Here is a 16,440-nt window from a genome sequence, read left to right as displayed (position 1 = left end):
AGTATATTACCAGCGGCAAATAACATTTCTAGGTTTTCTCTCTGTCAGAATGTGGCATTATCAAGTTTTTAATTTTGCCTTTAATAGTCAGTAGTGTTATCTCTTGTGGTTTTAATTTGCATTTCCCAAATAGTTAATGATGTTGAACAATTTTCATGTGCATTTTTTGCCAATTGATGTATCTGTTCTGGTGAAATATCTGTTCAGTTCCTTTGACCATTGTATACTGAGTTGTTTATTATTATTGAAAGTTGAGAGTTCTTAGTGTATTCTGAAGACAAGTCCTTTATCAGATATATAATTTGCAAATATTTTCTCACCATCAGTGTGTTATATTTCATTTAATAAAAATGTCCTTTAAAGAGAATCATTTTTGTGTTATGGAGTTCAAGATATCACTTTTTAAATTGACTATGCCTTTATTGTTATACCTAGACAATCTTTGCCTACTTCAAGGTCACAAAGATCTTCTCTTATGTTCTCATCGAGAGGTTTTATAGTTTTAGGTTTACATTTAGCTCTATGAACCATTTTGGATTAACTTTTATTTATGACTTGAGGTACTGATCAAGGTTCACTCTTCTCAAATAAATACCCTTTTGTTGCAGCACCACTTGTTGAAAAGGCTATCATTTCTCTATTGAATTGCCTCCATGCACTTATCATAAGTCATCAAATATGAGGGTCTGTCTCTAGACTATTTGATTTCATTGACCTACATATGTATCCTTTCTCGAATACTAAATAGTAAGTCTAGAAAGCAGGTAGTCTAACTTCTTCAACTTGTTCTTTTCAAAATTAAATTTGGCTATTCTATTATTTTACCTTTCTTTTAAAAAATATTTTATTTACTTGTTTATTTTTGAGAGAGAGGGAGGGAGAGAGATCACAAGCTGGGGTGTGTGAGGAGGGACAGGCAGAGGGAGAAGCAGTCTTCCCACTGAGCAAGGGCCTGAATCTGGACTTGATTCCAGGACCTTGGGATCATGACCTGAGCTGAAAGCAGATGCTTAAGCAAACAGCCACACAGGAATCCTGTTATTTTACCTTTTTAGATAAATTTTTGAATCAACATATTTTTATAATGTATAAACAATTAGTGGGATTTTGATGAGAGTAGTGTTGAATCTATAGATCATTTAGAGGAGATTTGATATTTTAGCAGTAAATAGCCTTCCAATTCCTGACTGTGGTATATCTCTCCAAATACTTTTCCTTTGACATTTTTCATTAATATTTTGTAGTTTAAGCATATGACAGCATATATTTATGTATTTTATGCCTAAGGATGTCATGATTTTTATTATTAAAGTGACACATTAAAAAGTTTCAAATGTTTTTTGTTAGTTTATAGAAACATGATTAAGTTTTTGGATCATGTATGTATCTTATGACCTTACTAAACTCACTAATTAATTCTAGTAACTCTCTTTGTAGATCCTTTGAGATTTTCTAGGTATGAAATTATTTTGTCTTTGAATAGGGAAATTTAAAAGATTAGTCTGATCATTTTTCTTGTGATGCTCTTGTTTGCTGGATGAATAAAATGAGTCAGGGAGTATTTTAATATCTCCTTATTCGTGAACATATTTATGTAAGATTGGTACTACACTTTGACAAATTTTTATATAGGATAATTAATAAATTTGTATGGAGGTGAAATTTTTGTTTTAGGAGGGGAAGGATTTTAAAGAATTTATTTATTTATTTATTTATTTATTTATTTATTTATTTATTTGACAACATTAGATTATTCCAGTTCAGAAATATTATTATTTTTTAAGTAATCTCTATACCCAACATGAGGCTTGAACTCATGACCCTAAGATCAGGAATCACATGCTCTACTGATGAGCCAGCCAGGAACCCCAGTTTATTTTAGTTTTTAATTATTTTTCTATGTCTACTTAGAAAGTTGTATCTTTCATAACAGAGCTCCACTTTCTTAGATGGCATAAATTCATTTATGATGCTCTGTTGTTGTCATTTTCAGATCAGTAGAATAGAGGGATGGAGCTTTCTTAATTCTTGATTCTTATCCTTTGGTTATGGTTCTATCCTAGCAATATGGTTCTATCCATTTTGCTAGGAACGTATCAGTTTTATGAATCTTTGAAAGCACAACTTCCTGGATTTATATATTTTATCTATTCTATGTTGTATTCCAGTTTCTATTCAACTAATTTCTCTTTCTATGGTTTCTATATTTTATTTAGTATTTCCATTCTACCCAGTGTTCTCTGGGTTTATTTTGGTTTTCCTTTGCTCAGGTTCTTAAGATAGAGGCTTGAATTCATTTCATGTCTCTTGGTTCCTAATACTTCTATTTACAGCTATCCATTTCTTTCTAAGCACTCCTTTAACTGCACCCAGTATACACACACACACACACACACTCACACACACACACCTTTCATTATCATTCTGTTGAAACTTCATTTTAAAAACTATTCACTGAGATGTCTGGGTGGCTCAGTCAGTTAAGCATCTGCCTTTGGTTCAGGTCATGATCTCAGGGTCCTGGGCTCCTTGTTCAGTGGGGATTCTGCTTCTACCTCTACCTGCTGCTCCCTCTGCTTATGCATGCTCTCTCTCTCTGGCAAATAAATAAATAAAATCTTACAAAAATAAAAATAAATAAAAACTATTCACTGATATTTCTTCTTTAATTCATGGTAATTTAAATTTATGTTGTTTAATTTGTAAATAATTGAGAAACTGTTATATTTCTGTTGAATTTCATTATATATATTCTGTATGATTTAAGTCCTTTAAAATGCATTGCAATTTATTTTTCGGCCAAGTGTAGTGTGTACTTTGGTGAACATTCTCTGAGCACTCTGAGGTAAGTGGAAACCTCTCACAGTGTTTTCTCCCTCCCCACTCCCATAGTAACACAGGTTCTATCAACTTGTCTATGTGCCCTTATGTGACAAACTCAAAACTCTTCCCTTTAGGGGAGAATCTTGCTTTATCCACATTTTGGACAACTTTTAAATGGGTTAGACACAATTTACTTTTGTGATGCCCTAGAAGTCAGTTTAGGTGTCTGTGTACAAAGACATAGCTTAAATGTAACCAGAACAGCTATGCCTATTTTGAAAGTCATGCTTGAAAGAAGAGAGTTTTGGGCACCTGGGTGGCTCAGTGCATTAAAGCCTCTGCCTTTGGCTCAGGTCATGATCCCAGGGTCTTGGGATAGAGGTCCGCATCGGGCTCCCTGCTCAGCGGGGAGCCTGCTTCCTCATCTCTCTCTCTGCCTGCCTCTCTGCCTACTTGTGATCTCTGTCTGTCCAATAAATAAATAAAAATCTTTAAAAAAATGAAAGAAAGAAGAGAGTTTTTACATATTTTATTTCTGTCCACACTGGACATTTCTCTTTTGGTGTTTCAATCTCAAGTTGTTCTTTTGTGATTTCTCCCCAAGAGGAAAAGTTTAAGTCCTATTGTACATGGTTATTATCCTGGTGGCATCTCTGGAGATGCAGGTCTACACTCACAATTATGATGAAGGTCCCAATGAATTTAATTAGGGAAGAATCAGTCTTGGAGATGTACCAGTTCAATGACTGAACAATCTGTGTAGTAGTTCAAATGCAGGTAACGTGTTTACACACCATTGTCTTGATCTAGGAGTCTTTGGATCAGTGTTCAATGAGTGGCTTTATCAGGAATTGAAAGGAAGGACTCAAAACATAATGAAGTATGTATATGCAATTATTTTCCATACAGGGAATCCAAGGTTTAACTATGCTTTGTGAAGACAGACCAGTATAACTGACCACATAACCACATAAACTTTTCTAACAATTCACAACTTTCTCTCCTGCAAAGTTAAACTTTTTAAAAAAAAAAGATTTTTTAAAAATTTGTTTGAGAGAGATCTAGTGGGTGAATGAGACAGAGAACTCACAAAGAGGGGGAGGGGGCAGAGGCAGAGAAAGGGAAAAAAAAAAACTCCCTTCTGAACCAGGAGCCCTACTTAGGACTTCATCCCAGGACCATGGGATAATAACTTGAGCAGAAGGAAGACACATTAGTGACTGAGCTGCCCAGGTGCCCACTTGACCACCTTCTTCTTCTTCTTCTTTTTTAAATTCAAAATTTGGTTTAACATTCTTTTGTTATTGAGACAAATCTGCTATCAGTGAAAATTTTGGTTTTTTTTGTTCACAGCCAGTATTCAGACTTGTTTAGATTATAGGGCCTTTTTATTCACTTGAAAATCCTAGAAATTTGAGGTAACGTTTTTCTGAAAGACTGAAGTGAATAAGACTTTCTGCAAACATAGAAAGCATTGTTCACATGGAAACAGCTCAAGATCCTGTGATGATGCATGTGTTTTCTTGATCTGTGTGCACAGAGATGTTATCAATGCACAAAAGAGAAGGGAGAAGGGATGCAACCTTGAATTGAAAGGTGTTTCAGCATGCAGGTAACCTAAAAGTGTAATTAGATGTAAGACTCCAAAATAGACTTTATATTTTACATCTTGGTGGTGTTGGGATTCAGTCTTTTAAAAGTTCTGCTGAGTGAATCTGATAATCAGCTATATTAGCGATTCTTTATGGTTATTAGAATATATGGGAATTAGCTCAGTTCTGTAATACTCTTTTTTGGCTATTTTTATATATAAAGATACAGAATAAATGTATTTTCTCAAACAGTATTTTTAGAAACTAGTTTCAGGCCTAGGGATATTTTAATGGGCAAGATATTTCTAACTCTACAGATGCTTTCAATTGATATGTTCTCTGAGCATTGTTTGCTAATCTGTGGAAGTTAGAGGGTGATGTAGCATCCACAAACTTGAATGAGTGATTTTGAAGAATCCCAGGTCACACTTTCATAATCAAGCTCTTATTTCAGTTCCTATGTTTCTGTTTACAGATATGTTTCAGCATATAGGATATACTTGTTGGTTATTCCTATAAATACTCCTTTAAATGATTTACCCACTTGCCATTGGTTTCTTTGTATTCTTTATTTTATTTGCTTAAATCTCTGTGTGTATTTTGATATTAACTCTGTGTATATCCTCTGAAATGCAAGTCTTTTCTCCCATCTAATTTTATCTATTGATGTCATGGTATCTTTAAAGTCCTTGAGATGTTCTGATATCATATAATGTATCCATTTCATTTATGAGTTAAGAAGACTCCAGAAGTTAGAAAGTCATCTCTTGTGTTAGCTGGGAAGTAAATACAAAACTTGTTGTAGTTTTTCATTAAAACAATGCATTTAAAAATTTGTATATGAAGAATTCACTACATGTACAATTTTACTAGCTTCCAGTTGGAAAATTGGTTGTGCCCCTCCATTTATTTATACTGTGTCCTTTCTCCACAATGATTTTAGTGACTTATCCCTGCCTGAATCAGCAAGACAGGTGAGGTTAGGGAGAATGTTTTCATCCACCTTGTATTCTTATAATTTCTGAAAGTACTGGAACATAAGAAACTGCAATGCCTATTAGGTAAATGAATAAACAGATTGTGTTAGATTTCAGGAAGTCACCAGTAATTATCACATTAATAGCTAATTTTTTCTTGAACTGTGAAATAAGGAGATGCAAAAGAACATATGGAACACAGGAACAATGTGACTGAGTTTGTCCTCTTGGGGCTCACCCAGAGCCTTCAAGGTCAGAAAATACTATTTGTCGTGTTCTTGATCATCTACATTGTGACAATGGTGGGCAACCTACTCATTGTGGTGACTGTAGTGGTCAGCCCATCCCTGGATGCCCCTATGTACTTCTTCCTTGGTTATTTATCATTTATGGATGCTGTTTATTCTACTACAGTTACTCCAAATATGATTATAGACTTACTCTATGAGAAGAAAACCATTTCCTTCCAAGGTTGCATGTCCCAGCTCTTTATAGGGCACTTATTTGGTGGTGCTGAGATTTTGCTCCTGGTGGTCATGGCCTATGACCGCTACGTGGCCATCTGCAAACCCTTGCATTATTTGACAATCATGAATCAACGGGTGTGTATTTTGTTGTTGATCTTGGCCTGGGTTGGAGGTTTTCTACATGCTGTTGTTCAGCTTCTCTTTGTTTACAACCTTCCCTTCTGTGGTCCCAATGTCATAGACCACTTTATCTGTGACATGTATCCATTATTAAAACTTGCGTGCACTGACACCTATGTTATTGGTCTCACTGTAGTTGCCAATGATGGAGCAATCTGTGTGGTCATCTTTACAGTCTTACTCATTTCCTATGGGGTCATTCTGCACTCCCTGAAGACCCATAGTCAGGAAGGGAGGCGCAAAGCCTTATCCACTTGTGGCTCTCACATTACAGTGGTGGTCCTCTTCTTTGTCCCTTGCATTTTTATGTATGTGAGACCTCCTTCTACTTTACCCATTGATAAATCATTGACTGTGTTTTACACAGTTATCACCCCTATGTTAAACCCTCTGATCTATACTCTGAGAAATGGAGAGATGAAAAATGCCATGAAAAAGCTGTGGACCCGAAGAAGAAAATGATGCTGAAGAGAAATTTTCACCCTTTTTTCAATGAAGAGTTACTCCATCTAGGAAAGAATTATTTAATTATTTATTAGTAATGAATTTCTCCTCAGGTTTAATGGACTTGTGTATGATAAAAGCATTTAAGGTGTAAATATTGTAATGATCAAAAAAGATTTCTAAGATTTTCATAAATTGTTAGGAAAGTAGGTCTGTAGCTTTGGGGCATAAAATGTTTCTATTGAAACTATAGGTTTGTGTTCTATGTGATGAGTTTTGCTATAATAAATACTGTACTTTTATTTTCATTACTGGACAATTTTCACATGCTTCTCTTTTACCCAATTTTCTTTTTCAGAATTAATAGTGCTCATTATATATTTCAGAGAAAGATTTTATGAAATGGGGCATAAACACTTGGTGCATTCCTCCCATACAAAGACAACTCATACTTAATACTTGAAGTATATATCTTATTTTTATAACTGCAAGATGGTTAAGTATATAATTTTGTTCATATTACTTAACTAATAGGATTGAAAAGGAATTCTTCTTCCGTGTTATAATATTACTCATAAAGAAGTTATGGCAAGGAAAAAACCCAAACAAAAGACCTAGATATGATAAGTAAGATTTAGTTATTTTTCTAAGTGGCAAATCCTATTATCTCCTCATGTGGAGCACTTTTGTTCAGTGTTGTATTTTCACTGAGATGATCCATTAATCTTCCCTTATAGTTTAGAATATTTGATAATATCTCTGCTATTTTTCAGTATCACCATCTGTACTTTTGCTTATAGCATTTCATTGCCTTCTTTAGGGACCTTGGCCCTTCCTTTCATATATGGAATTATCATAATCCATAGTTCATGAGCTTTGGGTATGCAATATAGACCCTGACACCAGATATTTTGGGTGATATCATTTGTAAGAAAGATGTTGACAATATGGCATGTCACTTTTACCTCTTCTCTTAATGGAATGCAGATTATTGAGTAATAAAGAGGTCATAATATGTATTAATTTCTTTAACAGAGATCCCTTTCATAAGTCTCCCTCTCTCTGAATGAGGTTTGAAAGAAAATGTTATCTGCCTCTAATAGTGTAGGAAACATGTAATCAAAGAAACTCATGTTTCTGCCTCCCTTATTTAGTCTGGATTTATGGGGTCCCCTGGCTATGGGGAATAGAGCCTTTTCACTCATAAGTCACAGTGTATGAGAAACTTTATATCCCAACTTATATCAATTATTATTACATGGAGATTTCTTATGTCATCTCAAATTCTTCCCAAATAAGACACTATCATTAAATAATAGTAAGCAGAAGTTTTATCATCAAGTCATCAGTTTTAGATGTGGCTATAGACTGAATATTTGTGTTCCCTCCAAAATTCATTAAATTCTTTATAATACATGATATTTGGAGGTGGGGTGTTTGGGAGCTGATTAGGTCATGAAGGTAGAGCTCTCATGAATGTGGCTACTGTCTCTTTAAAAAGAGATACCAGTCAACAAATCAAAGAGGCAATCCTTGGAATGGGATAAGATACTCACAAATGACACTACAGACAAAGGGCTGATATCCAAGATCCAAAATGGGGCTGATGTCCCATCAAATAATGGGCAGAAGACATGAACAGACACTTCTCCAAAGAAGACATACAAATGGCTAACAGACGCGTGAAAAAAATGTTTGTCATCATTAGCCATCAGAGAGATTCGAATCAAGACCCATTGAGATACCACCTTATACCAGTTAGAATGGCCAAAATTCACAAGGGAGTAAACAACAAGTGTTGGAGAGGATGTGGAGAAGGAGAACTCTCTTATACTGTTGGTGGGAATGCACGGTGGCGCAGCCACTTTGGAGAACAGTGTGGAGATTCCTCAAAAAACTAAAAATAGAGCTACCCTATGACCCTGAAATTGCACTACTGGGTATTTATCCCACAGATAAGGATGTAGTGAATAGAAGGGTCATCTGTACCCCAATGTTCATAGCAGCAATGGCCACAGCCCCCTAACTGTGAAAGGAGCCAAGAAACCCTTTAACAGATGAATGAATAAGGAAGATATGGTCCATATAGACAATGGAGTATTCTGCCTCCCTCAGAGACCATGAGGTCTCTTGTAGCAACTTTTGTAGAAACACGGACAGGATTGGAAGAGATTATGCTGAGTGAAATAAGTCAAGCAGAAAGAGTCAATTATAATATGGTTTCACTTACTTATGGAGCATGAGGAATAACATGGAGGACATGGAGGAGAGGTGAAGGGGGTTTGGGGGAATTGGAGGTGGAGACGAACATGAGACACTGTGGAGTCTGAGAAACAAACTGAGAGTTTTGGAGGGGAGGGGGATGGGGATTTGGGTGAGCCTGGTGGTGGGTATTATGGAGGGCACATATTGCATGGAGCACTGGGTATGGTGCATAAACAATGAATTCTGGAACACTGAAAGAAATAAAATAAAATGAAAAAAAAAAGAAAATCTATAGTAATTTTGACTTAAGCATATACTATGAATGATAAAACAAATTCACTGTTGAAGAACTGTATGATTCATTCTTATTCTAAATAAAAGCAACATTAATTACCTACAAAAAAAATGACACCATAGACCTCACTTGCTCTTTATGCAATGTGAATACACAGCAAAAACAGTTATCTATGAACTAGGTGCAAGATCTCACCAGATATGGAATCTGCAAATGTCTTGATCTTGGACTTCCCAGACCCCAGAACTGTGAGAAAGAAATGACTTTTGTTGAAGCCAAACAGTCTGTGGTATTCTGTTAAAGTGGCCCAAATGAATTTAGACATTTAGTTAATTTCCAAATTTGTACTGTTATTGCAAGTGATGAGATAAAAATCTTGATTAATTGTCTATGTTAATCATTCTATAAGTTCTTTTAAGCCACAAAAGTTACTTAACTGTCTTTATACTCTGTATTTGTACAATGTGTGACATAGAATCCACTCCATGAACTTTGTCAGTACTTGCATTCTTGAATTCTTGATCTCTTGAAGAGTTTTTACTGATGAATTTTCATGAACTCTTTCTACATTAAATATATACATTTGCTACAATAGTCTTTGATATTTGCTCAAAACATTTACCTTATTTATGTTGTAATTATGTGTGTTTTTCTATAATGATGTTCGCATATTCCTTAACTTTTGATTTCTTCTATCCCATCACTCTTGGAAAATTTCATTTACTTTCATTTGGTGAATTTATAAATTTTATCATCTGTTTAAAAAATAAAAATAACTCTCAAAAATGTTTTCTTTTTAAGTGATCCAGGATTTATTTTTGCTTGTAATAAGGACAAATCTAAGCCTGTTTTCCTTAAACAGGAAAAATAATCTTCCAAGGTTATTATTAATTTTAGTAATAATTTAAAATTTTCTATTTAATATATCAAATTTTATACAATTAGTGTGTTAATTTGTGGCCCATTTCCCCTCCTCCTGTGCTGCTCCCTCCTCCTCCTCCTTTTCCTTTGGTGTATTTCCCTACCACTAACATTCTATGTCAGTAGTCAAGGATTTTAAGGTGTTTATACCTTGTAGGAATAATCTCCTTTAATTACTCAGCCTTTTCAAGTCTTTTGAAATTTCTCAATATTTATTTTTCCTGATAAACCTTAGGATTATTTTGTAAAGTTTGAAATCTTCCCATAACTCTATATTTAGAATTTCATGACTCACCACATTGATTTTGAGGAAAATGGCATGTTTTCATATCTTGTTTTCCCATCCAGAATGAGACATATATTGTGAAGGCTTGATCAATGCCTCAGTAAATTTGTAATCATTTCCATAGAATGTACATAAATCTTGGCTTTTGGTTTTATTAATTAAATAGTAGCTTGTCTTATTTACATTTGATTAATATTTTCTTTTTTTTAACTTAAATTCAATTAGTCAACATAAAGTGCATCATTTATTTCAGATGTATTTATCAGTTGCATATAACACCCAGTGCTTTTCACATTCATGAACTCCTTAATGCCCATCTCCCAGTTACCACATCCCCCCAGTGACCTCCCCTTCCATAACCCTCAGTTTGTTCACATTTCCAATGAGCTGATCAGAAAGGGCTCAGTGTCTTTTGCACAATACTCAGAGGCATGTGTGTATGTTTGCATTCAAAATTCATAGACCTACATTTGACAATACACAAGTAGGTATTCAACCACAGATATCTCTATCTGACCTCATGTAGCTCTGTATAATTACAGGTTATATATAGGTACATTGTTCAGTGATCTGTAGGTATATATCCAATTTCATATATGTATCTATATGTGAACACAGAGAAGTCTGTTTCCAAAAACATATGGATAAGTATCTGACTACACATATGAATGCAGATGTATATACATAAATATTTGATATATCACACACAGTGTATCTGACTACACACAGAGATATATCTTGCCATACAGAAGTCTTTGTCTAACCATATGCTAATTTTGGGAGCACACGACTGAACCATTCTGTTTCATGTGACATGGACTGAGGTTCCTCTCTGGTATTCAGCTGATTAGGGGCTTTTAGAGAGTGCTTAGGATGACTTGGCAGAGATGGCTAGAAGGTTGGAATCTTCTACCTCCTTCTCCATGTAGCCTATCTCTCCAGTGAGTATGTCAGATTTGTAAAATGGCAGTTCCAGGCTCCCAGAAGGATGAAACAGAAGGGATTAGGCCAGTTAATATTGCCTTCCATCCTGATATGATCTTGAAGTTCAGGATTTCAAGTTCTAAATCCAGACTGTTTATGCACCAAAGGAAAAGGCAACCTATGGAATGAGATAAAATATTTGCAAGTCATATACCTCATAAGAGATTAATATCCAAAATGTAAGAGGAATTTACACAACTAAATAGCAAATGGAAATCAAACAAAAATTGATTAAAAAATGAGCAATGTGCCTAAATTGATATTTTCCAAAGAAGACATACAGATGGAAGGTTGCTCAACATTACAGATCATAAGGGAAATGAGAAACCATCTTACATCGGTCAGAATGGCTAAAATTAACAAGAGAGGGAACAAAAATTGTTGACAAGGAAGTGGAGAAAGGGCAACCCCCTGGGGACAACCTTCTGGGAAATAGAAATCAAAAGAACAGTACAACAGATCAACGAAAGTAGGAACTAGTTCTTTGAAAGAATTAATAAGATTGATAACCCCCTGGCCAGACTTATCAAGGAGAAAAGAGAAGGGACCCAAATAAATAAAATCAAGAATGAAAGAGGAGCAATCACAACCAACACCAAAGAAATACAGTTTTGAGAACATATTTTGAGCAGAGATCAGAGATCTGCTGTGATCTTTCCTATTTCTCTTCTCCTGATGGGTTTAGGCTTTCTTTTCTGTTCTTTCTCCATCTCTTTAGGTGTAAAGTTAGGTTGTGTATTTGAGACCTCTCTTGTTTTTTGAAAAAGACTTGTATTGCTATATACTTTCCTCTGAGGGTCGCCTTTGCTTCATCCCAAAGATTTTGAACAGTTGTGTTTTCAGTTTTATTAGTTTCCATGATATTTTAAAATACTTCTTTAGTTCCTGGTTGACCCATTCATTCCTTAATAGGTAGCTCTTTAGGTTCCATGTATTTGAATTCTTTCCAACTTCTAGTGATTGAGTTCTAGTTTCAAAGCACTGTGGTCTGAAAATATGCAGGGAATGATCCTAATCCTTTGGTACTGGTTGAAACCTGATTTGTGAGCCAGGATGTGATCTATTCTGGAGAATGTTCCACGTGCACTAGAGAAGAATGTGTATTCTGTTGCTTTGGGATGGAATATTCTCAATATATCTGTCCATCTTGTCCAGTGTGTCATTTAAAACCTTTATTTCCTTGTTGATCTTTTGTTTAGACCATCTGTCCATTTCAGTGAGGGGTGTGTTAAAGTCCCCTACTCTTATTGTATTATTGTCAATGTGTTTCTTTGATTTGGTTATTAGTTGGTTTATATATTTGGCTGATCCCATATTAGGAACATAGATATTTAAAATTGTTAGGTCTAACTGTTGTACAGACCCTTTAAGTATGATATAGTTTCCTCCTCATCTCTTTATTTTAAAATCTAGTTTAGCTGATATAAGGATTGTCACCTCAGCTTTCTTTTGATGTCCACTAGATTTTAAATTGTTTTTCACTGTGTTACTTAAAATCTGGAAGTGTCTTTGGGTCTGAAATCAGTTTCAGTATCAGTATCAATAGGTCTTGTTTTTTAATGCTTTCCGGTACCCTGTGACTGAGATGCCTAAATTATAACCATTACCACTATTTCTGCTTCTGTACCTTCACTTGCTAACCCATGAGGAGATGGAAAAATACCAGTAGACTTTCTATAGACACTCTGTAACCACACATCCCCCTCCCAGAATTGAACCTGACAGAATGGCCCGGACCCCTCCCCCAGCTCTGGGCCAAGAGATAACAGCCATCTGACGCCAGAGGAAACCCCCACCTGGAATTGGACGTAACAGAATGACTGCTCAAGGACCCCCCCCCCCCATCCGGCTCTGGGCTGAGAGATAACAACCATCTGGTGCCCCGCGACTTGACAGGAAGACCCCGGTCAATCCTGAGGTGACACATACCCTAGTGGCGCCAACTCAGCAGTTTGAAGAATGACCCTTTGTTTGAAGAGAACTTTGCCCTAACCAATAATCCGTTCCCAGCCTTTTCCCACTCTGTAGTGCACCAGTCATATTATAGAGTTCCTTTTTGATTTTCCTGTGGTATGTGGCGATTTGTTACAAGACACTATGATGTATGCTAAGTCCCTGCCTCCCCAAAAATAGTGTATAAAAAGTGTGATCCTGAGCTCGGGACCTCTTAGCGTCACTGGCCACGAGTGCGCGGAGGTCCGGGTTTGAACTCGTAATAAACGACCCTTGCTGTTTGGCTTTGACTCTGGACTCTGGTGGTCATCTTTGGGGGGGTCTCGAAATTTGGGCACAACATGACTTTTGATTGGGGTCATTTAGCCCATTTACATATAGAGTAACTATTGAAAGATATGAATTTAGTGCCATTGTATATCCAGTAAGGTGACTGTTATTGTATATTGTCTATGTTCTTTCTGGTCTATGTTACTTTTAGGCTGTCTCTTTGCTTAAAGAACCCCTTTCAATATTTCCTGTAGGGCTGGTTTGGTGTTTACAAATTATTTTATTTTTTTTTTTGTCTTGGAAGTTTTTTTTTTTTTTTTAATCTCTCCGTCTATTTTCAATGACAGCCTCATTGGGTATAGTATTCTTAGCTGCATATTTTTCTTATTTAGTGCTCTAAATATATCATAGCAGTCCTTTCTGGCCTGTCAGGTCCCTGTGATTGGGTCTGTTGCCAATCTAATATTAGTACTGTTGTATTTTACAGACCTCTTGTCCCAATCTATTTTCAGTATTTTCTCTTTGTCATTGAGAGTTGTAAGTTTTACTATTAGATGATATGTTGACCTATTTTTATTGATTTTAAGGAAGATTCTCTGTGCCTCCTGGATTTTGATGCCTGCTTCCTTCCCCAAATTAAGGAAGTTCTCTGTTATAATTTGCTCCAATATATCTTCTGCCTCTGTCTCTCTTCTTCTGTGATGCCAATTATTTTAATATTGTTTTGTCTTATGGTATTACTTATCTCTTGAATTATTCTGTAGTGACCCAGTAGTTGTTTATCTCTCTTTTTTCTCAGCTTCTTTATTCTCCATCATTTGGTCTTCTCTATCACTAATTCTCTCTTCTGCCTCATTTATCCTAATGATGAGAGCCTCCATTTTTGATTGCACCTCATTAATAGCCTTTTTGATTTCAACTTTTTAAGATTTTAGTTCTTTTATTTCTCCAAAAAGGGATTCTCTAGTATCTTCTATTCTTTTTTCAAGCCCAGCTAGTACTTTTATAGTCATCATTCTTTTTTTTTTTTTTTTTTTTTTTTTTCCACAGGCAAGTGAAACAATTTTATTTCACAGTTGTCTTTAAAAACACAAAGACACTATGTTCTTCATATAAAAACATTAGTACAGATAACTATACTTACTAGAAAATGATTATATAGACCCTCTCAAAGAAAAATCATACCATTATATGGTTTCAGACAAGTTGCTTAGGAAAAACACATCTGGACTGATTCCTAAAACATACCATAAGACCACCCTGCATCTTTTGGTTCAAAGTATAGATTACTGTCATCAGTACATGTTCCTGAATTCTTACAGATTTGATAATACACACATAGACTGGCTTGTAACTTAATGTTCCATTGGTTCATCAGCCTTTTCTGCAGGTTCATCAGCAGGTTGAGCAGGCTGTGCCTTTCTCTGCGGTCTTTCTTCAAGACCTTCCAGGAATGGAGATACATCATCATCATCATAAATCGTGAACTCCAAGTCTTTACCAACAATTCCAATGGAAACATTCTTTGTAGTTAGGTCCTGTTCTGCCGGAAGCGTCTCTCGTAAGGCACGCAGACCATGTTTCACCAGTTCATTTAAATTGCACTCCATAAATCCAGACATATGTCTCTCCAAGTAAGTACGAGCTGATTGAGAACGGGCTCCAATGGACATAGCTCTACAGTCAAAATAGTTGGCAGACGGACAGGTTTGGAAAATGTGAGGGCCCATATCATCATAACCAGCAATCAGCAGTCCAACACCATATGGTCTCCGGCCATATCGCTGGGTTGGTATCTGGGTCTTGCTTCCAATTAGAGATACAAGACGAGACACAGGAAGAGGTCTGTCAAATACAAATCTGGAATCCAAACACTCCTGGCGCATAAAATTACATAACAGTCTAGCATCAGCAGTAAGTCCCGCAATTGAGATACCAATATGGTTGTCAACATGGAGAATTTTTTTCTGATGAGCTGCAAGCTCTGACTGTGCTCTCTTTAGTGCAACCAACACTGCATGGGTTTTTGATTTCAGACCAACCGTGGCTGAACCTTGCTTGACAGCTTCCATTGCATACTCAATTTGATGAATCCTGCCCTGAGGGCTCCAAACAGTGACATCATTGTCATACTGGTTGCGAAACATGGTTCCGGCGCGGATCTGGCTGCGGCCTCCTGCAGAGGTGCGGAATCAGAAAGGTTCTATAGTCATCATTCTGAACCCTAGTTCCAACATCTTATTAAAGTCCATATTGATTAGGTCCCTGGCAGTAAGTATGGCCTCTTTGTCTTTTTTTTTTTTTTTTAGGTGAGTTTTTCTGTTTCATCATTTTGTCCAGAGAAGAATAGATGAATGAGAGAACAAAATGCTAAAAGTGTAAGAATGACCCCAGAAAAATATACATTATACCGATCAGAAGAGACCTGCAACTGTGAGAAAAAGAAAGGAAAAAAAAAATGATAAGGCTGGTGAATAGAACAGAGCCACACACTAGATCTTGGGTTTATATTGGTCTGTTAGAAATAACTGCCTCCCAAAATTTTAAAGATATAAACCTTGTATGTATACACAAAAATAAGGGTAAATATGCTAAAGGGATGGAATATGACTATAAAGATGAACATTTAAAAAGTTTTTAAAAAAGGAATTGTTGATTTAAGAAGTTTGTTGAAAAAAGAAGGAAAAAAATTAAAAAAGAAAAAAAAAAAGGAGAGAATGTGATCAGGCTGGAGACTAGAAGAAAACCATACACTAGTATTTTTGGGTATATTTGGTCTGTTAGAAGATACTGTATGCCAGAATTTTAAAGAAAGAACAAGTTATATACAAAAATATATACTTCTATATTTATATTTTTGTATAAATGTAAGTATAAAACTCTGCTTATATAGTTATATATGAAAAATAAAGTTACATGCAATGAAGGGATAGAAGATGAGTGTAAAAATGAAAATTTAAAAAAATATTTAAAAAAGGAGTTGATAAGATGGTTAAAATAAGAAAGAAGAAAAAGAAAAAATAGAAACAGAAAAAAAGTAAAG

General features: G+C 35.6%; 2 protein-coding genes across 3 annotated transcripts; one reads left to right on the top strand and one right to left on the bottom strand.

Moving 5' to 3' along the window:
- The first annotated feature begins 5,577 nt into the window (after positions 1–5,577).
- Positions 5,578–6,501, top strand: LOC116599281 (olfactory receptor 4A15-like). Its single transcript, XM_032359079.1, has one exon. The coding sequence runs from the start codon at positions 5,584–5,586 to the stop codon at positions 6,499–6,501; it is 918 nt and encodes a 305-aa protein (XP_032214970.1). The 5' UTR covers positions 5,578–5,583.
- Positions 6,502–14,448: 7,947 nt separating this feature from the next.
- LOC116599280 (proteasome subunit alpha type-1) lies at positions 14,449–15,594 on the bottom strand. 2 transcript variants are annotated; one of them, XM_032359078.1, is made up of 2 exons: positions 15,201–15,594; positions 14,992–15,142 (listed from the first exon to the last, which is right to left on the bottom strand). In XM_032359078.1, exons 1-2 carry the CDS (start codon positions 15,542–15,544, stop codon positions 14,992–14,994), a joined length of 495 nt encoding a protein of 164 aa, XP_032214969.1. In that variant the 5' UTR covers positions 15,545–15,594. The 2 variants fall into 2 exon arrangements, with proteins under 2 accessions (XP_032214968.1, XP_032214969.1); XM_032359077.1 differs by having other exon boundaries at positions 14,449–15,594.
- Between the last annotated feature and the right edge of the window lie 846 nt (positions 15,595–16,440).

The sequence above is a fragment of the Mustela erminea genome, chromosome 9 (genome assembly GCF_009829155.1).
Source record: "Mustela erminea isolate mMusErm1 chromosome 9, mMusErm1.Pri, whole genome shotgun sequence".
Taxonomy (NCBI): Eukaryota; Metazoa; Chordata; class Mammalia; order Carnivora; family Mustelidae; genus Mustela; species Mustela erminea.
Note: the sequence above shows the minus strand (reverse complement) of the source record. Positions and strands in the feature narration are given on the sequence as shown.